The 23,405-nt window shown below is 44.1% G+C and overlaps 1 protein-coding gene across 1 annotated transcript in view; it reads left to right on the top strand.

Annotated features, from left to right (window-relative positions):
- PTPRR (protein tyrosine phosphatase receptor type R) overlaps positions 1-23,405 on the top strand; it is a 180,944-nt gene that overhangs the window by 45,474 nt on the left and 112,065 nt on the right. Inside the window, exons 3-4 of the mRNA XM_040409908.1 lie at positions 12,419-12,532; positions 15,854-16,009. Of these exons, the coding sequence (XP_040265842.1) occupies positions 12,419-12,532; positions 15,854-16,009 (270 nt within the window). The remainder of the gene's footprint in view (positions 1-12,418; positions 12,533-15,853; positions 16,010-23,405) is intronic.

Here is a 23,405-nt window from a genome sequence, read left to right as displayed (position 1 = left end):
GGAGATTCAACCACATGAGGAGTCATATACGCCAGGCAACCCTTCTGGGTTTGCAAATTAGCTTTCCTTCCAAAAAGAACAGAAAAAACTGCCGCCGTTGCCATCAAATGTTAGGTATCAGTTCAATTAGTCAATACTTAGCCTTTTAAACAGGCTTTGAAGCTTAACTTTTCCCCTCAGCAGTGCAGAACAGAGAGAACTGGCTTAGCCAGGTGCGAGGTCTTGGTTGGGATCCTCTTTATGGAGAACACCTGAGCACCTAGTAGGTGTAAGGAGTCTTAAAGGCCAGGTATCTCTCCTCTCTCTGCATATTTGCCGGATTTCGGAAAGATCACTGCCAGTCCCCATTATAGTGAATGGGGCCGGATGCCGTTCCAGCAGCGTCCACCAGTGACGGATCCTGACTGAAACAGCCTCCCAGATCTGTAAGTGCTAGTGTGAAACTAGCCTAAATGAGTAAAATAAAGGAAAAAATCCCTACACTGTGCTTTATTATCTATCTTGCCAGCTAAATAACCATACCAAAATATGAATATTTTCCACATTAATGCCCACTGTCCAATATAGTTACATGACTCCTCCTGCATTCTCCTTTATCCTATGGCCTACCTGCTGTAGTGTAAGTGAACATGAGATATGTAATTAGATTTAGCTGACAAAGAGTGGTATGTAGTGTGACAGGTGCATTAAGAATGTGTTTTTCTGTAGCACAGTGTGGAACGATATGGAACCGTGTGGCTATTAAAGAATTTTAAGTGGGAAAAATATGACACTCAATGTCTAGCACTGCATGGACAAGAAAATGGCACTATGCAGCTACTGTTTGGTTTTATGTGGGTGTTAAAGGGGTTGTCTCATCATAGACAATGGGGGCATATCGCTAGGATGTTGGGACCCATACTTATATCAGGAATAGAGCCCCGCAAGGTGGTGGCTGGAGGACTCTGGTCCGGCCACCACCAAGCCAGCTCCCCATAGAAGTAAATGGGAGCGTACAGCGCATGCGCGGCCCCGCTCCCATTCATTTCTATGGGGCTGACAGAAATAACCGAGCCAGAGCTTGGCTATTTTCGCCGGCCCCATAAAAAAATGAATGGAGGGTGGCTGTGCATGCGAGGCTCCGTTCTCGATATAGGTGCGGGTCCCAGCGGTGGGACCCGCACCTATAAGACAATGGGGGCATATCCTAGCGATGTGCCCCCAATGTCCATGATGAGACAACCCCTTCAAGTGGCACAACCAAAGCACGTATAGCACTAATTTGGAATACTGTGTAATTAATTTAATATTCATTCTGTCACTATATCAGTCACATATTCGGCAAGGTTGAAAAAAGACACAGGTCCATCAAGTCCGATCTTCAATTCTGCTGCGTTGATCCATAGAAAGGAAAATCACCCCCAAAAGGCAGAAGCCAATTGTCCCATATTAAATGAAAAAAAAAAAAATCCTTCCTAACTCCAAATATGGCCATCAGAATAAATCCCTGGATCAGCGTCCCATCTTCAGTAATCTATTACAAACGGTATATCCTGCAATATATTTACTTTGAAGAAAAGCAGTCAGGCCCCCTTGAACTGGTACAGTGAATCAGCCATCACAACATCCTGTGGCAGAGAGTCCCATAGTCTCAGTTCTGATGATGACGAAACCTCCTTTCCTCCTGATGGATGCCCTCTTGTCATGGTAAAAAGATTATTAGAAACATCCTTGTCCATTATATTTGTACATCATGATTAGTCGCCCCCCTCTCCAGGACATCTTTGTTTCCAAATTGAATAACCTCAGGTCTGTTAATCTGTCTTGGCACTACAGACCATGTCCCTTCCTCTTCACCCACTCTAGTTTAGATATGTGCTTCTTATATACAGGTGCCCAAAATTGTACACAGTATTCCATGTGTGACCTGACTAGTGGTTTGTACAGAAGCTTGTCTTGAGCGTCTATGCCTCTGTTGATGCATCCCATGATTTCATTTCCCTTAGCAGCAGCTGTCTGGCACCAATCACTTATAAAGTTAGGTTTACTCTCTACTAATATGCCCAAGTCTTTTTCAGTGGCAGCTTTACTCAGATTTTTACTATACAATATATACATTTACATTTTGTTTCCTCTGTTCAGGGGCATGATGTTATATTAAACTTCATTTACTTCCAGCCTCTCCAAATCTCTCACTGGCCACCAATGATATTGCAATCGAGGGGGGGTGGGGAGGCCGCACACTGGCCACCAATGATACTCAAACTGGGGAGGGAGGGGGGTTAATTGCGGCACCTGAAGGGTTAATTGTGCTGATCACAGCCCCCTGTAAAAGATCGGGTGCTGCCAGGCAGCAGGGGGCAGTCATGTACACAGTTTGTAGTATATTCTAACTAGAAGCGTCCCCATCACTATGGGAACGCCTCTGTGTTAGAATATACTGTCGGATCTGAGTTTCACGATGTAACTCAAATCCGATGGTATATTCTAACATAGAGGCGTTCCCATGGTGATGGGGACGCTTCAAGTTAAAATATACCATCGGATTGGAGAAAACTCTGATCCTATGGTATATTAACTCCTGACTTTACATTGAAAGTCAATGGGGGACGGATCCGTTTGAAATTGCACCATATTGTGTCAACGTCAAACGGATCCGTCCCCATTGACTTGCATTGTAATTCAGGACGGATCCGTTTGGCTCCGCACGGCCAGGCGGACACCAAAACGACTTTTTTTTCATGTCCGTGTATCCTCCAAAAATCAAGGAAGACCCACGGACGAAAAAACGGTCACGGATCACGGACCAACGGAACCCCGTTTTGCGGACCGTGAAAAAATACAGTTGTGTGCATGAGGCCTTAGATATTGAAATTCTACACTGTAAGCGTCCATTCACACGTCCGTAGAATGGGTCCGGATCCGTTACGCAACGTTGCGAAACGAATCCGGACCCATTCATTCTCTATGGGGCCGGAAGAGATGCGAACAGCACACAGTGTGCTGTCCGCATCCGCATTTCCGGAGCGCGGCCCTGATTTTCCGGTCCGCGGCTCCTGAAAAAAATAGAACATGTTCTATTCTTGTCCGCAATTGTGAACAAGAATAGGCAGTTCTATGGGGTTGCCGGCCGGGTGTATTGTGGATCTGCAATTTGTGGATCCCAATACACTACGGACGTGTGAATGGAGCCTTAACATCCACAAGGTCATTGTTAAACCGATTAAAAAGAAAAGGATCCAATACTGACCCCTGTGGTACCCCACTGGTAACTGTGGCCTAATTTGAGGGTGTACCATTCATAAATACCCTCTGTTTCCTATCATGGAGCCAGTTCTTAACCCATGTACCCAAATTCTCCTCTAGTTTCAGCATTCTCATATTACGTACACACCCTTTATGTGGTGCAGTATCAAACATGTTTGAAAAGATATACAACATCCACAGCTTCACCCTGGTCCATCCTAGAACTTGCCTCACATAGACTTTTAGCAGATCCCTCGGATCACTGTCAAAATTCGAGGCATTATACAAATACCTTGAATTTCTTTATTTTTTGTATTATCTATAAAGCGTTCATTATACAGTATGTATGGAACGTGTATGGAACTCACATAAACCCAAGCTGATACAAAGTTATACAGTGATTTTTATTGAGATACTCCAGGACGGCTTTTTCCTCATCCTCCATTATATTTCAGATTATTTCTGAGGGGACCAACACTTTCAGTTCTAAAGTTCTTATTCAGTCTTAAAGTTCTTAATATTCACAGAATGTATTTTTTTTATCTTTACTTCCTCTGGCAATGATTCTGTTATACTCTTTACTGCCAGCAGAAGTAAAGTCATGTTCTTAACCTGCAAAAGGTTAATAAAATAAACCATCTTATACTCACTGATCACCTGCCGCGGTTCTGAACGTGCCCAGGCCACCGCTGACACGGAGGGAAGTGATTAGGAATTCTGCCCAGCCAATCACCGGCTAAAGCAGGTCATTTCTGCATGGGATTCTTAGCCATTTCCTGCCATGTCGAAAAGGGAGCAGTGGAGACCCAGTCACCATCAGAATGGTAGCAGCAGTTGGTATAAGGTTTTTTAACCATTTGCTGGCCATGGAAGCTGTCCATCTGCTAAAACACCCCTTTAAGTGAATATACAAGAGAACTGTCAACCAAATACTCGTTTGGCCAACAGCAGCCTCTCCAGATCATCCCATACAAATGCATGCTTGGCCCCCATATACATTAAATGGTTGGCCAACCCTGTAAAAATTGGCGGATTCAGCCAAAATACTAGTTTGTATGGCTAGAATTACTGTAGGTTGCATATCCTTAATGTGAAAATACTATTAATCGAGAACCTTTAAAACCATTGAATTTAGCTATATTCATTGTGCTCCATTCTTAACTCAATTAACCTTACTAAATCCTTCTAGGAGGCTAGCTGATTTACATTCCACGATGAGTAATCTTTGCACTAGTCACAAGGGAATACCCTTAACAGATTAAACACATTTCCGTAAATTGGCTTGGAGAAAGAAATGTGTTATGTATTTGACTACCGCATTTCTTCGACAGAAGACGTATTAGCAGCATGTCTGCCTCTTTTCATTTAATTGGATTGAATTGTCTGGTAGTATTGCACATGATTCTGAATTCAATATCTTGATGCATTCATAAAATAGGAATCATTACACACTAAAGTTGTGGGAAACTGTTGGAGAAATAGTCATTTGTGTGTAGGATAGGATGAGGGGCACGCAGAAGAGAGGTTACAATTGGGGGGGTGAATTTTTTAATATATTTTTTACGCTAGTTTCACACCTGTGGCTGCTTCTATGGCAGTATGTTCTGGCATAGAACAGCCCACCAGAGTTCACTGGATTAGGCATTGCTTAATACTGCCGCCTGCCTGCTGGACCCCATTGCCGATTATGGGGTCCAGCAGAGATCCAGCCGCTAATTGGCAAAAATGCAAAGAATCGGAAAACTGCTGCAAGATGCATTTTTTGTCTGGTCGATTCCCAGCAGTCTCTGCTGGAACAGCCGGCTGGAACACCCAGCTACAGATGTGACAGCAGCCTGAATGTTCTGCATTTAAATATCCTTCCACCTGCTTTTATATTAAACTTTTAGGGGCTGAAAGAGATGGGGTGCATTCTGAAACCACCACATTGGGCATTACCAAAGCATGTCCTCTCCCTACTAGTATCCCGAGATTAAAGTTTTATTCTCATCTCACAGGATATGCCCCCAATATCTGTTAGATGCGGGTCTCACCTCAGGAACCCATACCTATACATAGAACAGAGCACACAAAGTCCCAGAGGGCATACCACACATTCACAGCTGCCCTCCATTCATTTCTATGGGAGTGCCAAAAATAGTCGAGGGGGCACGCTCAGCTATTTTTCGAAGTCCCATTAAAATGAATTGGAGGCACACTGCTCAAGCGCGGCCGCCGCTTCATCCTTTTCTATGGGGTTGACGGGAACAGTTGAACACTCGGGACTCACCTATATTTGGCACTTTCACTAGATAAATGGAGGGCAGCCACGCATGTGTGGTGAAACCTCCGGGACTTTACGGGCTCTCGTTACTTAAAATATAACTTGGCACTTCCAAGCAGTAGTAAGCACAAAGTGATGATGATTGACTGGCAATTTAATGGCACTTGCATACAGGATTGAAGTTAGTATGGCCTGGTGGCTATTTTCTGTAACTTCTCCTGTGTGCACACGGGCGCGCGCACTGTCTCCCTCTCCCCACCCCCCCACCCCTCTTTAGGATGGCAGAGCATACAGCTGACACTCTGCTTGAAATAACAGTTTAACCCCTTCCATGCCGCTGTCTGGAAGGGGCTAACTATTGGGCCGCTGTTCTGCCCAGCGGCATGATGCTTGAAGGGTTAATCCCCCCCTCCTTTATAGATGGGCGAGTGGTGGCGATGGCCCACCCCCCAGTTCAGGATGGCAGAGCGCACTCAACTCCGCCGCCCTCCCCTTTCAAATATGCAGAGCGTGCAGCACCCCTGCCCCCCCTTTTAAGATGCAGAGTGCACAGAACAACCCCCCCTTTCAAGATGGCAGAGCGCGCAGCACCCCCGCCCCCCCTTTCAAGATGCAGAGCGCACAGCACAACCCCCCCCCCTTTCAAGATGGCAGAGAGCACAGCACCCCCCTCCCTTTCAGAATGCCAGGGCGGCAGCGGGGCAGAGTGTTAGCTGTAATGTACAGCTGACACTTTGCTTGAAATGGCCGTTTAACCCCTTTCATGTCGTGGTCCTTAGGGACCACTGTATGGGGGGCTAACCATCGGCCCGCTGCTCTGCTGTGGCAGCGGCCTGATGCTTGAAGGTTAAACTGAGGGAGGAAGCTCCCTCCCCATCGGGCCGCTGCACTGTGGCAGCGTCCCGATAGTTACCATTGCAGCTATACATTCACAGGCATCCGGCTTTCCATGGTATATCTAAACCTGATCAGGCTCCTGCTAAAAGGCAGGAGCCTGATCAGGCTTAAGCCTCATTCACACTTCAGTTCCACGGACGTGTGCTGTACGTGTTCTCCACGGACAGCACACGTCCCTATTCATTTTAATGTGTGTATTCACACATCAGTGTTTTAGCACAGTCCGCGGGTCCGTTTTTAGTCTATGGGTCCGTGAAAACCACGGATGCCATCCGTGTTGCGTCCATGTTTCACGGATCATTAAGAAGAGATTCTTTGAAAAAAAATTTTTAGCTGTTCAGTGTCAGTGAAACACGGATGCAACATGGACAGCAAAAAACGGACACACGAGTGTCAGTGAAACACACGGATGCAACATGGACAGCAAAAAACGGAAACACGGACCCAACACTGATCCTTCAAGAACAGCTTCACGGATGCATCACTGACCACCTGCTCATGGATTTGAGCACGGACGTGTGAATGAGGCTTTAGTGTGAGTTCAATACACTGCAGTACACTGTGGGTCTGGGTCCCAAAATAAAAAAAATTGAAGAAAAGTAAAACAAAACTTCTTCCGATATCCACACATAATTGGTAAAAAATAAAAAACACTTAACATGTTTCGTATCACCGCGTCCATAAGGAACTGATCTATAAAAGAATCATGTTACTTTTACCACATGGTGAACACCATAAAAAAAAAACGGAAAACTATGATGGAATTGGAATTTTGACCACCGCACTTCCCAGAAAATTGTATAAAAAGTGATCCAAAAAGTCATATGTACCCAAAATTAGTACCAATCAAACCGCCATCTCATCCCGCAAAAATTGAGACCTTACCTAAAAAGACCTTAACTGTCCAAAAAAATATATATATGTCTTTCAGAAAATGGAAACATATTAGGTATCGCTGCATTGTTGCGACCTGCTCTATAAAAAATATCACATTATCTACTCTGTCAGGTGAAGATTGTAAAAAATAAAAAACTGTGCCAGAACAGACATTTTTTGGTTACCTTGCTTCATAGAAAGAGTAATATACAGTATATACACACAAGGCACAACTACCTCTAGCAAAAGATTTATATACTGCAGGAATAACCCTAATATATAACAATGGCAGCACATCAGGCCAAATATAAATATGGAGGTGCAGGCCAATGGATCTGGGAACAAATCCAGGACAATATAATAAAAAAAAAAAATGGCAGCACTCTCACAAAAACTGAGTGAAAAGAAAAACACTTTATTCACCCCTGTGCTCGCAACTAGGGATGAGCGAACTTGTGTTTCAAGTTTGGCATACAAGGTTCAGGTTTGGGTTATGTAAGAATTCCGTTATGAATTCTGCTACCACGGACCATTATTAAGGGTCCATTCACACGTCTGCAGAATGGATCTGCATCCGTTCCGCAATTTTGCGAAAGGGGTGCGGACCCATTCATTTTTAACGGGGCTGCAAAAGATGCTGTGTGCATCCACACTTCCATTCCACAGCCCTGCAAAAAGATAGAGCATGTCTTATTCTTGTCCGCCGCCACGAACAAGAATAGGCATTTCTATCATAGTGCCGGCCATGTGCGGTCCACAAAATGCAGAACGCACATGGCCGGTGTCCGTGTTTGGCGGATCCGCAATTTAGGGACGTGTGAATGGACCCTTATGGTCTGTGGTAGCGGAATCCATGAAGGAATTCTTAGATAACCTGAGCCTTGTACGCCAAACTTGAAACACAAGTTTACTTAACACTAGTCGCAACGTTTTAGCTCATAGCTTGAAAAACTCTGTGAATAAGCTGAAAACATTGCAACCACAGGAGTGAATAAAGTGTTTGAGAGTGCGGACCTTTTTTTTTTTTTACATATATATATATATATATGTCATTTATCAAACTGGTGTAAAGTAGAACTGGCTTAGTTGCCCGTAGCAACCAATCAGATTCCACCTTTCATTTTTAACAGCTTCATTAGAAAATGAAAGGAGGAATCTGATTGGTTGCTATGGGCAACTAAGCCAGTTTTCCTTTGCACCAGCTTTGATAAATCTCTCCCACTGTGTACTTATATGTGTACATAGCATTGCGTGTCGTCACACTGTACTAATCTGTGTGGGACAAGTGACCTCTCACTGTGCGGACTGCACACAATTCTGTATTCAGAAGAGAGTGCAGGTAGTGAGAGCTGTCAGTAATGAGATTTATATCTTGCTTATAACGCCATGGTTCTTACTATAGATCGCTGCACTAACGTTACCAGCAGAAATATCTATTGTGTCTACAAATGGACTTTCTACAGAAAGGAAAGTGAGAAATAGATCTGCTGATTACAGGCTGTAGCATACAGTAAGACTCACCATGTTGTGGATTGGAATAAAATCTTACAAGTTCCCAGCAGCCTATATGTAAGTGGCTGCTAGCTGTGCTGTGTAACAGGATGTGGGGGTGGGGCAGCTGAGCTTGTGCACACATCTACTGTCGTAACTCTTATAGCATTGTACAGAGGGTGACTGCACATGCACAGCTGCTTTCCCTTCACTCCGGGGTCCATTCTGGAGATAAGAGTGGGTCCTGGAGGTGGGACCAGCACCTACCTGGCATTCATGCCATATCTTAGCCAGTGGCGTAACTTGAGTTCTATTGTCCCCAGGGGAAAATTTGAATTGCCCCCCCCCCCCCGAACCCCCGCCCGCTATAGGTTTGAATGCGTTGTAGTAGAATATTAAATAGAAGAGGTGGGTGTTTAATTTTTGCTATTAATTTTATTTTTATTATTTTGCCCCCTCTGTATACCGGACATTGCATGTAATAATAATGCAAATAACGAGAGGAACAGGACAACACAAAGGGGGCCTTTTGTTAAGATGGGCGATTTATAGGCCGGTCTTAATCCCCATGTGCTGGTGGCAGATGCGCCAAAGTTATGTAGAGGCGCAGAACTCTACATAACTTTGGCAGTTGGCTCCGTCAGCTATGCGACATGGTTCAAACTACGCCAGCTCCCTTGCTGCCGTAGTTTAAGACCATTTTCCACTCCATAAACTGGTGTAGAAAACGGTAAATGAGATGGGCCGGCCAGTCCACCCTCTTCTCCGCTCACGCCACTCCCCCCCTTTTCCCACCAACTTGGAAAAGTGGAATGACTGGGGAAAAGTCACAGATTTTGTCCCAAATCCACATTGCAACAAAATCTGCGCCTTAAATACACCAAAAGTTCTTAGAAAAGTTGTTCCAGAATTGTTATATTAGAGGGAGCACAATTATGCACTAAAGCAGGCATGTCAGAGGGGCGATGGGTCCTTTTTTAGTACAAATTCTACAGCAATGGTTGCAATGGAATAAATGAATTTACACTTGTATGAAGCACAACTATAAGCAAACAGTAGATGGGTAACCCAAGGGAATAAGTCCGAGTAAATATGGAACCTGTCATCTCTCAGGAAACAAAAGCAGGCAGCATCTCATCTGTCAACTGCTGCTGTGTAATAGTTCCTTCTGCAGCATATCAATGACACAAAATAACGTAAAACGTGCACAAATACACAGCAGGTCCTAGAAACTGAACTGAGAGTGGCAAAATACCAGGTCCAGGTGCTTTATGCAATTGGCATGTGATGGATGATCAAAGGGTCTATAGGGGTCCTATCATTCGTATCATTTTATATATCATGTAGGATAACAGTATCATTAGTATTTTAGCTTCAACATTCAACTACTACAGAAGAGGCAGAAAGGGCTGCTTGGAAATTGTAAGGCTAATTAGTGTGACAATTTATAGAAAGTGTCATCATCTCTCCAAAGCCAGGTGATCAGGGTATTGCAGTAGAACCACCAGGAGTACAAGCAGCCACCTATGGATGCAGCAAGCCTGCCTCACACAGAAGGTGTAGCATTTCACCATCATTATATCACATTATCATGAAAATATATGAAGGTTCGAGTCAAAAGGTAAGACTGGCTTCTTTCTCCATCTGTAAATGGCAGGCACTGATATACAGTATTGTTGTGTTAAACTGAGGGCAGTCACCAAATACCGTAGCAAGGTGTGTTGGGCATGGTAAGATGGCAGTCATACATCTCGGATGTTTTTATTCTCTTTATAGTATTGTGAACCTGAATAGTATTGTACATAAGTACAATGAGCATGAAACTACTGACAGACTGGTACAGAGGGGGAGAGGACCCGGCCCACGGGAGCTTACAGTCTACAAGGGAGGGGGAAGAACACAATAGGTGAGGGTAGAAGATGCTCTCCTGGCTGTGTGGTGGCAGTATACTTATTGCAGGTGGTGGCTTTCCTGAAGAGGTGGGTTTTCAGGTTACTTTGGAAGGTTTGGATGGGGAAGAGTCTGATGTTCTGGGGTAGCCAGTTCCAGAGTATGGGAGAGGATGTGAGAAATCTTGTAGTCAATTGTGTGAAGACCAGATGAGAAGAGAACAGAGAAGTAGGTCCTGGAGGACTGGAGATTATGTGTAGGGATGTATCAAGAAAGCAGGTCAGAGATGTAAGGAGGACAAAGATTGTGGACGTCCTTATATGTAGTTGTTACTATTTTGAACTGACTGGTACGTGGCTCTACAGTCTTACATTTTTTTAATATAAAGCTTCTCCATCTGAAAAAAGACAGACATCAGGCAAAACCTGATGCATTTTTTCAGATGCTGTTTTCATACAGTTTCAACTGCAATGCATTTCAACACCACGCTATATGTGAATATACCCTTAGCATTTGTATTATATAATGCAGGACTCTTGGCCAACATCATTTCACTATGTACAATTTATATGCACTCAATGGCAGGACTTATTAGGACCAGCATTGCGTATGCCGGTCTTAATTTTCCCTGTGCTGGTGTGAGATGTGCCTAATTATTAATAGGCTCATTTCTCTTAGTCAATTTGTTACATTACATGCTGTCCATGTGCCAGATGGAAAGCTATACCAGCGAGGAGCTGGAGTAGGTTCCAGGTGTAACATATGCCAATCATCTGGCAGATGGACTGTTTTTAAATCAGGGCTCCTCCAGCCCTCTCCTTACCAGTTTTTTGTAAAGTGGCAAGGCCATCAGGAAACAATAAAAAGTCAAAAATTTTGTTACAAAACTGCACTTGCAGAAAGAATTTGCAACTTATGTGCACCAGAAAACTGGCATACAATCATAAGAAATGTACTCCAATATCTGCCAGGGGTCTTTAGCTCTTGATCATAGTAAGGGTCCATTCACACGTCCGCAATCTGCATCCGTATCAATTTTGCGGAACGTGTGCAGACCCATTCATTTTCAGTGGGGCCACAAAAGATGCGTACAGCAGTGATGGCCAGTTCGCAGTGTTCGCCGACGAACACATGCGATCTGCCATCTTTATTCCCAAGTCCGGCGATGCAGAGGTAAGTCCTTCATCGGGCTGTTCTCGGAAATGCCGGCTCCCGGTGACCGCATGTGTTTCAGAGCGGCTCGCGGCGCAGGCACAGGTAAGGACTTACCTCTGCATCGCCGGACTTGGGAATAAAGATGGCAGATCGCATGTGTTCGTCGGCAAACACTGCGAACTGGCCATCACTGGCGGACAGTACACTGTGTGCTGTCCACATCCGCACTAATGTTCCGCGGCCCAGCAAAAAAATAGAACAAGTCCTATTCTTGTCCGTAGCCACAGACAAGAAAAGGCATTTCTATCGTAGAGCCGGCCATGTGTGGTCCGCGAAATGTGGAACGCACATGGCCTGTATCCAGGTTTTGCGGATCCGCAATTTGCGGACCGCAAAACAGTTGCAGACATGTGATTGGACCCTAAGTATGATTGATACCCAGTGAAAAATCTGAAAAGCATTTTCATGTATTGATTATATACTATACTTTGTCAGTCTCAGCTCAACTGCATTGTTTTCCAGGTGTTCTTTTTTCATTTTCCACTAGTATACTCTCTTAATTACATACATTTCTAATTATTTTAATGATTACCACTAAATCTATGTGTTTGTCTTTTTCAGATGTTAAAGATGGATGTTAACAAGCTAAACACAACATTGCTGCGGAGGTTTCGCCAAGGTGTAGCCGCAGCTCTAGGTCTCATGCCGCAGCAAGTTCACATCAATCGCCTAAATGTAATGTCACTATACTTTTACTGTTTTGTCACATGCCACCAGGGGTGGGCTTGGCATTTCTGGGACCCCAAGCAAAGTTATGCCTGGGGGCCCTAATCAGGACAGCCAGCCAGAAATCGCTATTTCCGGCAGAGGTTCCCTCTCTGTCCACAACTGTATATGCATCCTTAGGAGGCAGATACAGTTGAAAGTTGTGGCCAGAGACAATTCTACTTGTTCTGCTGCCTAAGGTGAAAATTTAAATGGCGTCCCCACCCCCATACCAAATTCGCACTCAAACCCCCTCCCCGCCACAGCCCTACTGCTAAAGGCATATTTGAATTGGACATGACATACCAGTTATATCCAGTGATGTCCCCTCTGATGTAGATGTTTTCTTTCCTCATCTTCTCCATTCAGACCAGACAGTCATGGCAAATTACATCTTGTCTCTGTAGAGTTTGCCACACAGACATATTGCATTATCCTGCTGCCACCGACAATACTGTGCACACTGTGTCCCCTAGCATTCCTCCCTGTATTACTATAATGTTTCAGCCATTCCCCCTGTATTATGTCCCCCAGCAGTGCCCCCTGCATGAGTATGTCCCCAGTAATGCCCCCTGCATTGGTATGTCCCCCAACAGTGCCCCCTGCATGAGTATAATGTTCCCAGCAGTGCCCATCTGCATCATTATAGCACCCCTAGTAGTACACCCTGTGTTAGTATAATGTCCCCCAGCAGTGCCCCAAGTCCCCAGGCATTAGTATAATGGCCCCCAGCAGTGTCCTCTGCATTAGTATAAGGGCTCCCAGCAGTGCCGTCTGCATTGGTATACTGTCCCCCAGCAGTGTCCCTATGCCCCCAATAGTGCCTCCTGCATTAGTATTATGTCCCCCAGCAGTTCCCCGTACATTAGTATAATGTCCCTGAGCCCCAGCAGTGCACCAATGCCCCAGTAGTGACCCTTACATTAGTATAATGTCCTCCAGCCCCAGCAGTATGACTCGAGTAGTGCACCCTCGGCCGCCCCCGCTAAAAAAGTACTTACCTTATTAGTGCTCCATGCCTGTGCCGGCACCGGCGGTCACATGATGATGTCACAACCCTCCCCTGTGCCTGACCTTTTGGCTCTAAAGTATATGAGATTGAACGCTGGTGGCGAGAGCCATAGGCTCCCATGCCCCTCTGTCAACTGGCAGTGTCTGACTCACCTGCCAGGGTTCCCCACATAACTGTGTGGTGGTCAAGACTGCCACTGCATGCTACAATGTAAGCCCACATTTACTACTATGATTGTGCCTAGAATTGGTTGTAAAATGTCCCAATATGGGGCTCTTTTCTGGCAGATAATGTTGCATCAAGTAGTGCACCTATTTAAGAAGCAATTGCACCAAAACAAATAATCTACAGCATCTTGCTCATCAATAGGGCATAGCTTAACTGGAAAGGGTTAAAGGCTTAGATGGTAATGAATGTGGCTTATAACATTACCGTGTGTAACAAAATTTGGCACTAAGTAAGCCAACCAATAGGCGGTATAAAGCTAGCCAACCTTTAACCTTGTACCAAATGTATCATGCAGTGTGAGCCACGGTAATAATATGGTGCATCTTTACATTGCCTAGTCTTAGTTTTAATTGTATAAATTTTAGCCGGGATTGTGGAAAGCTGGCTGGTCTGTTCCTGCTGTCCTGACTACTCTCAAGTCCCCTGACACTTAATGGTGCAGAGGCTGGGAAATGCAAGTAAGCAACCTTGGCTACCTTTCTGCTGTGGGTGTTACTGTTGCTCTCACCCTCCCTAAGCCCTGGGGTAATACAGCAATTTGCGAGCCCCACTGACCTCCAGTAGCTAGCTAACTGCCATGCAGTATGGGGCTGGTTCTCTGTCCACCAGTGGCTGCGGTGTCTTCTAGCACATCTATGCTGATGTGCTGCATTTACCACAAGTTCCTCTAAGACTCTACTTACGTTCTCCCTGGAATATTACCACCAATTCAAAGTACAGTTTCACATAACCTACAGTGTGTTTCTTAGCAATAACAGTGTGGTTATATATATACAGCACACATATTGACATCCTGCCAGAAGGTATATTCACAGAATACATCTTATACATGGTGCCAAATACTCAGGGTGTAACTGACAGTGGTGCATACCATGTTCAATATCTCAATGGTGTCTCACAGAGACCTAAGGCACATCAACAGCACAAACCAGTATGGCATATCTTACATGGTACACTTAATGGGCATCTGTACCTATGAAACTGGCTGACCTGTTACATGTGCACTTGGCTGAAGGTGTATGTGTTGGTCTCATGTTCATATGTGTCCGCATTGCTGAGAAAAATGATGTTTTAATATATGCAAATTAGCCTTTAGGAGCAACAGTCTCTGCTCTCTCTGCAACGGCTGCGCCCTCTGCACTTTCTGCCCTCGTGTGATCACATTTACACTGCCTGGCCCTGTTGATCAAAGTGCAGAGGACACGACAGTTGCAGAAAGAGTGCTCTTAGAGGCTTATTTGCATTTATTTATTTTATGCACTTATATAGCGCTGCTATATTCGGCAGCACTTTACAGAAATTAGCATCAAGCTGTCCCCAATGAACATATAAAACAGAACATACAAATGCCAGATGTTGTCCTTGATCAGATTTAAACCTAGTACCCTAGCACTGCAACCACTGAGCCACTGTGCTGCCCCATGTGTTAAAACATCATTTTTCTCAGCAATGCACATATGAACATGGGACCACCGCAGATGCCTTCAGCTGTCATTTGTATATGCAACAGGTCAGCCCGATTTATAGGTAGAAATCTGCTGGCAGATGCCCTTTAAATGTGACACAAATATAACTGAAGTAGTCTGTTACCTAATCGATTCAGTACTGGTTTACTCTACAGCCACTCAACACTCCTACACTTAAACATTGGTGGTATGGCCACCATAACAGGGTCAACGGTAAACCATAGAAACGGAACATAACTGTAGAGGATACATATTTCTTGTAAGAGGTATGAGGTAATCTTCAACCCTTTTACATACAGACAGAAAGAGGAGAAATGATCTTTTTTCTATTTTTTGCCTTTTGCCTTTTGAATGAATTTCCTTTGGTGTTGTGGTCTATTGGTCTCACTTAGTCCCATGTGCGTGTCAGCTTATAAAGACATACTTCTTTAATAGTCATCAGAATGTTTTTTATATAGAGTTTATATATCGATAGAGTTCTATCTATACAGTTGTGTGTACTTTTCACAGTATGTTGCAATTGCATTTTTTTCTTAACGGTTGCTTAAGACTAAAAGGAAGCTAAATCATATTTCTCTCACTTAGGGAAAGAAGAACTGTGTAGAGCTGTTTATATCTCCACTAAACAAAAAGATAGGTGTCCCGGACACCCTGCCCTCTGCAGAGGTTCTACGTTCACTCAACCTCCACACACTGCACCAAAGATTGTCCAACTTCGGAATAACGGAAGTGTCTCCAGAGGTAGGTTTACTATACAGCAGTAATGCCTTTGTGTGTATGTATGTTGACTGCATGTATATAGGTAAAGCTAGATTCATGTCATTGTACATAGTCACTTGAATAAGATAGACAAAAAGGCTAAAGACAGTATAAATGTAACCATGAATTATTATTAAGAACTCAGGAATTCATGGGAACCTACACACCCAATATATTCGAGGCTTAAATCTTCATCTTTAGACCAGATTAAGCTACAGATCCTTTAGCAATAGTTATGTATGGAGATCTGGACTTGGCTGCAGGTGTCTTGGGCAGCTCCATCTAGGACTAGTCTCCATTCCAAAGGCTGCTGACCCATGTGGACCAAGAAACACTTGAATGTGGCACAAACAGGACAGGTAGAAGCATGATCAGAGGGAAAGCCAAGGTCAAGACAGCTAAAGTTTGTGCAATATGGAAAAGTAGGCAGTAGGTCAGGGCAGGTGGCTCAGGGTCAATACAGTAATCATGTGGAGGTCTGGACAGGCAGTACAGGGTCAAAATGGATATCAGGAAGATGGCAGGCACAGGTGGTCAGAATACAAAATAGTGGTTTCAGTGGTTAGCACTGGTGCCTTTCATCAGTGAGGCTGTAGGTTCAGATCCAACCAAGGACAACATCTGCATGGGTTCTTCATGTGTTTGAATTGGTTTCCCTTGGGATCTCCAGTTTTCACACTCCAAAGAATACTGAGGAATTTTAACTAGTGAGATTCACTGGGGACAGCGAGTGATGATAACATATGTAAAGAGCAGTGGCATATATTGGCGCTATATATGCAAGAGAAATAAATATTGTTTTAGGGTCCATTCACACGTCCGTAATTTGGGTCCGCATTCGTTCCGCAATTTGTGGACCCATTCACTGGAACGGATGCGAATCCGCATTTTCGGTATCAGCATCCATTTTTTCGGGATCCGTTTTTTCAGGATCCGCAATTACGTTCCTGAAAAAAATAGAACATGTCCTATTCTTGTCCGCAATTGCGGACCAGAAAAGGCATTTTCTATTATAATGTCTGTGATGTGCGGCCCGTAAATTGCAGATCGCACATTGCAGGTGTCCATGTTTTGCAGATCCGCAATTTACCCTTAGGCTCCATTCACACGTCCGCAACATGTTTTGCGGATTCACGGAGCTGCGGATCTGCAAAACACGGAAAGCGGCAATGTGCATTCTGCATTTTGCGGACCGCACATTGCCGGCACTAATAGAATATGCCTGTTCTTGTCCGCAATTGCGGACAAGAATAGGACATGTTCTATTTTTTTGCGGAACGGAAGTGCGGACCCGGAAGTGCGGATCCGCAATTCCGTGTCCGGGCAGCACATCGTGCTGCCCCACAGGAATGAATGGGTCCGCAATTCCGTTCCGCAAAATGCGGAACGAAATTGCGTTGCGGACGTGTGAATGGAGCCTAACTCAGGCAGCTTCCCATAAGGCCTCTTTCACACGACCATATGGCTTCTTCAGTGTTTTGCGGTCCGTTTTTCACGGATCCGTTGTTCCATTTTTTGTTTTCGTTTTGTTTCCGTTTCTGTTCCGTTTTTCCGTATGGCATATACAGTATACAGTAATTACATAGAAAAAATTGGGCTGGGCATAAAATTTTCAATAGGTGGTTCCGCAAAAACGGAACAGATACGGAAGACATACGGATGCATTTTCCGTATGTGTTCCTTTTTTTGCGGACCTATCGACTTGAATGGAGCCACGGAACGTGATTTTCGGGCAATAATAGGACATGTTCTATCCTTCAACGGAACGGAAATACGGAAACGGAATGCATACGGAGTACATTCCATTTTTTTCGCGGAACCATTGAAATTAATGGTTCTGTATATGGACCGTATACGTAACGCAAAAAACGGCCCTTAAATGGAAAAAAATGGTCATGTGAAAGAGGCTTAAGGGACAGTGCAATATATACCACCAGCCTGAAAGGGAGGCAGGCTCGGACTGGCCCACAGGGGTACAGGGAATCCCCTGGTGGGCCCCTGAGCAAAGTGGGCCCCTAGTCTCCCACCCCCTGCACAAGTGGCACATAACACATTAGATTTACTGCACTACATACATATATTCAATGTACAGCACCTCAACCATCCTATGTTAATATAAAAACTTGTTAGATTATTTATTATATTTGAATGTATGCGTACGATGGGCCCCCAAAATAAATTTTACTGGTGGGCCCTAGGTACCCCAGTCCGACACTGAGGGGAGGCATGAGACAGAGAGGATAGAAGTGGTGGCTGCATGAAGGTGGTTTTAGTGCTCATGTTGGCTAACCCTGCTTCAGCGCCAGATGTGCAGTGGTCGGTGGGACGCTACCCTTCTTCCCCTTAGGGCACACCCTGTTTTTGGGGATCCTGCCTGTTGGTGGTTGGGGTGCCCTTGGTGTTGGTGGGTTTTCGGATTGCAAGGCAGGGCTCCTGCGAGGTACCAGCAAGGAGTGGCAATGGGATAACAGTGCAAGTAGCTAATACAGGGCAAGGGGAAGCCCTATTTTTGGAGGTAACAAGTCCACTCTACTTAACTGAAACACTTTGGGCATATGTCACACACAGGCACTTGCAAAATTAAGTTCAGTGTCTCCATGTTACATACACAGATTTCCCAAGGCTGTATATAGAAATATAGGCCATACAATGAATACTTCTCTAAATCTCTTCCCAATTAAGCCAAGCCACTTCCCAAATCTGCCAAGGGGTGCAAATTCTCTTTTTTTTATTGCAGTGACGATCTCTGGGGTGCAGTCCTCAAATCAATGGCCGGTCCTTTATAGCACTATCCCTTTTGTAATGGCTCTCAACCTTCTGCAAAAAATCAATGCTTCTTTCTCTCAGAGGTTGATATAGGTTTCTTGTCCCTTTCCTGTATCTCTTAGCTGGCAGTGCTGGTGTAACCCTGTCAGTTGCTTATCTCTCAGAAAGGAAAATTCTGCTTCAGCGCAAGGACACTGGCGTGGACGGTCCGTGAAGTATCAAAAGATCTTCTTTATAGTCACAGATGAATACATATATAAAACAACGCGTTTAGGGGAGTCTAAGGTCCCCTTCATTAGGTTACAGGATTGTTGTGGTCCTGGGCATTATGTTCAGTGGTGATCTGCTTCCCATTCACCGCTGCAGTCCTGGGCTCTGTCCTTGCAGGCACTGTTTGTTCTGGGATCTGCTCCACAGTTTCCTTTCAGCCTTGCTCATCTTTGGCACCAGCTACACAAACTAGCTGCTCACTCTCTGGCTGCTAACTGTACACTTTTTACACTACTACAAGAAAAATGAAAGGGGTTTTCTGAGACTTTACAAAGTGATGACCTATCCTAAGGATACTTCATCATCATCTGATCGGTGGGGGTCTGACTCCTGGGCCTCCTGACGATCCGCTCTTTGAGAAGGCAGCAGCGCTGGCAGTAGCGCCTCAGCCTTCTCTCGGCTTTTCCTAGGCCAGTGACGACACTTTCATTGGTCACATGGCCTAAGCGCAGCTCAGCACCATAGAAGTGAATGAGGCAGAGCGTGATACCAAACACAGCCGCTATACGTTGTACGGTGCTATGCTTGGTAAGCTAAGAGAAGGTGACGGCTCTCACAGGAGCAACGGTGCCTTCTCAAACAGCTGATCCCCACCAATCAGATACTGATGATCTATCCTGAGGAAAGGTCATCAGTTGTAAAGAGTTGGAAAACCCTTTTAACTATTTCTCCTATACACCTGTGAGACACAATATCCACAGTAAAGTCACATTAACCCTTTTTTTTAGTGAACCACATTACAGTATGGAATGAAACCTTTTAGTATAATTAATCCTTGTAGCAGTGCACCACCGGGTTACTGCATATGCTTGCCCTTTGAGAGCCAGGAAGAGGACAGGCACCTTATGGGAATATGCACCATGCAGAGCAGGAGGAAGGAGGTGGGATGACTGTAAGGATCATGGAACATTGTACCGCAGGAGGAGAAAATTAGGCCATTAAAAGGGGTTATTTTATCCAGGAAAACTACAACAGTCATACTGTGTAAGATCATATCAGAGCCTAATTTTCTTCTACTGTCTTCTTGAAACATACAGTAAAGCTAAAGAAACAGCAACAACTTCACTGAATTCTGTATCTGTTCATTTCTGCTAGGAAGTGATTTATTTGAACAATGGTTAATGAATAAAATGATTACGTTTTTCATCTTGTATCTCAGTATTACTGAACACCACACACCCCGAGGAACCATAGTAACACGGTATAAATAAAGAAAGCAATGCCTCCTGGGAATACTACATTCTAATTATCTCTCTACCGTACAGTGACATTTCTGGCATTGACATGAGCATTACATATTATACCTGAAAAATGACATTTGTAGTATCAGGTAGCTCCCATCACTAGATCATTATGGGTCAACTACCATGATGTCAGCTGTAGCAGAAGCAGGGAAAGCGGCTGCTATGGGGCCCAAACTCAGAAGGGGCCCCTGGGAGGAAGACCGGGAGATTTTGCTGTCAGGGCCCCCTCAATGACATTATATACAGTGACATGACATACAGTATATACTTGTAGGAAATGGATGTAGTGGCTGCCTGAGCTGGACTGAGAGAGACTTGACTAGCTGCAGGAGTGGGGGTTGCATATTCAAAAATTTTCTGTGGGGCCCAGTGAGTTCTACTTACCACACTGCATGGTGTATGCTAACTTATGGGGCCTAAAACTCTTAACAAAGATGGCCAATGAGTGCTGATTGGAACCCATCTTGTTTCCTGTTTGAGCCTACTTTTACCCATGTGGCTATTCAATCATTGCTCAAGTATTGTGACTTGTTCCAGTCTCCTGCTCCTCAGAACCGTCTACCCAAACTGTTTCTACTCCTTGCTCTATAGCCACATCTTGATCTACACTTCAAACCGCACTACGGACAACATCTCAACAGTTCATAACTGTGCCTGGCTTATTCCATCTGGCTACCGGATTCCAGCTGTGTTTACCAGTATCATAACAGAAGTGGTAGTCTGAAAGCCACCATGGCATACGTAGCCATGACTACATCCAGGATTGCGTTAGTAGTAACTAATGGCCACTTACACCATTTTACGGTGGAAAAGGATGTCAGGGACAGTCACTTTAATATTTAGCCCAGTCATCTAGAATTCCTGCTTTTTTCTCTTATGTGAGTACTGGTAAAAGTTCAATGGTAAGACTATTTCATGGTCTCCAAATAGTAGTACCGTTTATGTCTATAGACCCGTCTGTTACAATCTGTGTCATAAATAGCATAGCGTACTTAACTATGCCCTAACAACTGCCTATAACAATAGAAAATATGGATTGACAGAGCTGGGGTCATTTTTAAGAATCCTGGTCTGACTGCCTATAAGAGCTAGATCCCTGATTAGATCCCTTACAATCTAAGGGTCCTTTTAAACCAACTAATGATCGGGACAATTATCAGGAATAAACATTCCTACAAATGCTCATTCCCAGTGATTGTCCCATGTAAATGTACTGCCGACCACACAACAAACAAGCACTCATTTGTTGGATGATCACATCTTTCATGCATTCCCAAAAGTCCTCGTTTGTCAGCAGCACATTGTCCAGTGTAAACAGAGATGCAACTCAAACAACCAAGGAAACTGTATGGTGGATGAATGATCGTAGTAATGATTTTTCATCCCCATATATCACTGATCATTGGTGCATGCAAATACTGCTAATGAGTGAGCAATGATCAGGAATGATCTTCCTCATTCCTGATCAATGCCAGCTATATTTGCCCGAGTAATAAGCTGTAAATGTAGTTTGATATCCTATAAAGGTATTAGCATCGTTGGGTGCTAAACAGAAAGAAAAGCATGACTTTAAGGCCTCTTGCACACAACCGTATGTCTATTTCAGTATTTTGCGGTCCACAAAAAAACGGATCCGCAAAAAATACGGATGACATCCGTGTGCATTCCGTTTTTTGCAGAACGGAACATCTGGCCCCTAATAGAACAGTCCTATCCTTGTCGGTTATGCGGACAATAATTGGACATGTTCTATCTTTGAACGGAAATACAGAAACGGAAGGCATACGGAGTACCTTCCGTTTTTTTTGCGGATCCATTTTAATGAATGGTTCCATATACGGTCCATATACGGAACGCAAAAAAAGGAACGTAAACGTTTGTGTGCAAGAGGCCTTATTGTAATAATTGTCTTTACGACTTTAATTGTGAAGTCTATTATATATTGGATAAAACTGAAAAATAATAACTTGAAATCCCAAATCACTCATAGCTACAGGATATGTTACAGTTAAAAGGCCAAACATATTTTGTTGTTGTTGTTGTTGTTGTTACACCACAGTATTCAATTGTATCAGGTTGAACTTGGTGAACAGGTTTCAGTGACCTTTCTGGTATAATGGCTTAGCGACCAGGGTAACTGCCTTGTAATAACGCTATGCCTTTACAGTATTGTGCTCATGAAGCTGTGGTTTGCAGATGTACTGTACATAGACATTCATTCAAAAGGAAAACATTAACCTACTTTTGTACAATTTAGTAAAATTGTTTTAAATGGGTTTCCTGAGATTTTAATCCCCATGACCTATCCTCTGGATAAGTCATCAGTATCTAATTGGTGGGCGTCTGAAATCCGGGACTCCACCGATCAGCTGTTTGAGAAGACACTGGTGGTCGCCGTAGCCAATGATGACACGTACATCGGTCACGTGGCCTAGGCGCAGCTCAACTCCATTGAAGTGAATGGGGCTGAACTGCTATACTAAGCACAGCCACTATACAATGTACAGAACAGTGCTTGGTGAGCATGGAGAGGCTGCAGTACTTACAGGAGCGCTGGTTTCTTCTCAAACAGCTGATTGGCATGATCCTGGGTGTCACACCCCCACCGGACAGATACTGATGACCGATCCAGAGGATAGGTCATCAGTATTAAAATGTCAGAAAAACCCTTTAATGCTGGGAGTCAGTGTAGATAGTGAGGTCTTCCAGAATTACAAAAAGGGTGTTCTTCAATAGAAACAGCTCCACTCCTGTTCACAGGCAGTGTCTGGTATTGCAGTTCATCCCTAGTTAGATGAATGGAGCTTAGTTGCAATACTACACACTGCCAGTGGGCAAGAGTGGTGATGTTTTAGTAAAACCAGACTCATATTATATTTCAAGCAGCTCACAACATACATGACACAGTTACCTTACCACATCGCTGTTACATATACGCTGATCAATAATAAATTAGCTGCAATTATCATGAGCTTTTTAACCCCTTAGTGACCAACCTGTTTTGGGCCTTACTGACCAAGCGTTTTTCTTCCTTTTTTCATAGTCGCGTTCCAAGAGCTATAACTTTACTTTTATTTTTCTGCCTATATAGTTTTATG

The sequence above is a fragment of the Bufo bufo genome, chromosome 1, assembly GCF_905171765.1.
Source record: "Bufo bufo chromosome 1, aBufBuf1.1, whole genome shotgun sequence".
NCBI classification, from domain to species: domain Eukaryota; kingdom Metazoa; phylum Chordata; class Amphibia; order Anura; family Bufonidae; genus Bufo; species Bufo bufo.
The sequence above is the reverse complement of the archived record's forward strand: the minus strand, read 5'-3'. Positions and strand labels throughout refer to the sequence as shown.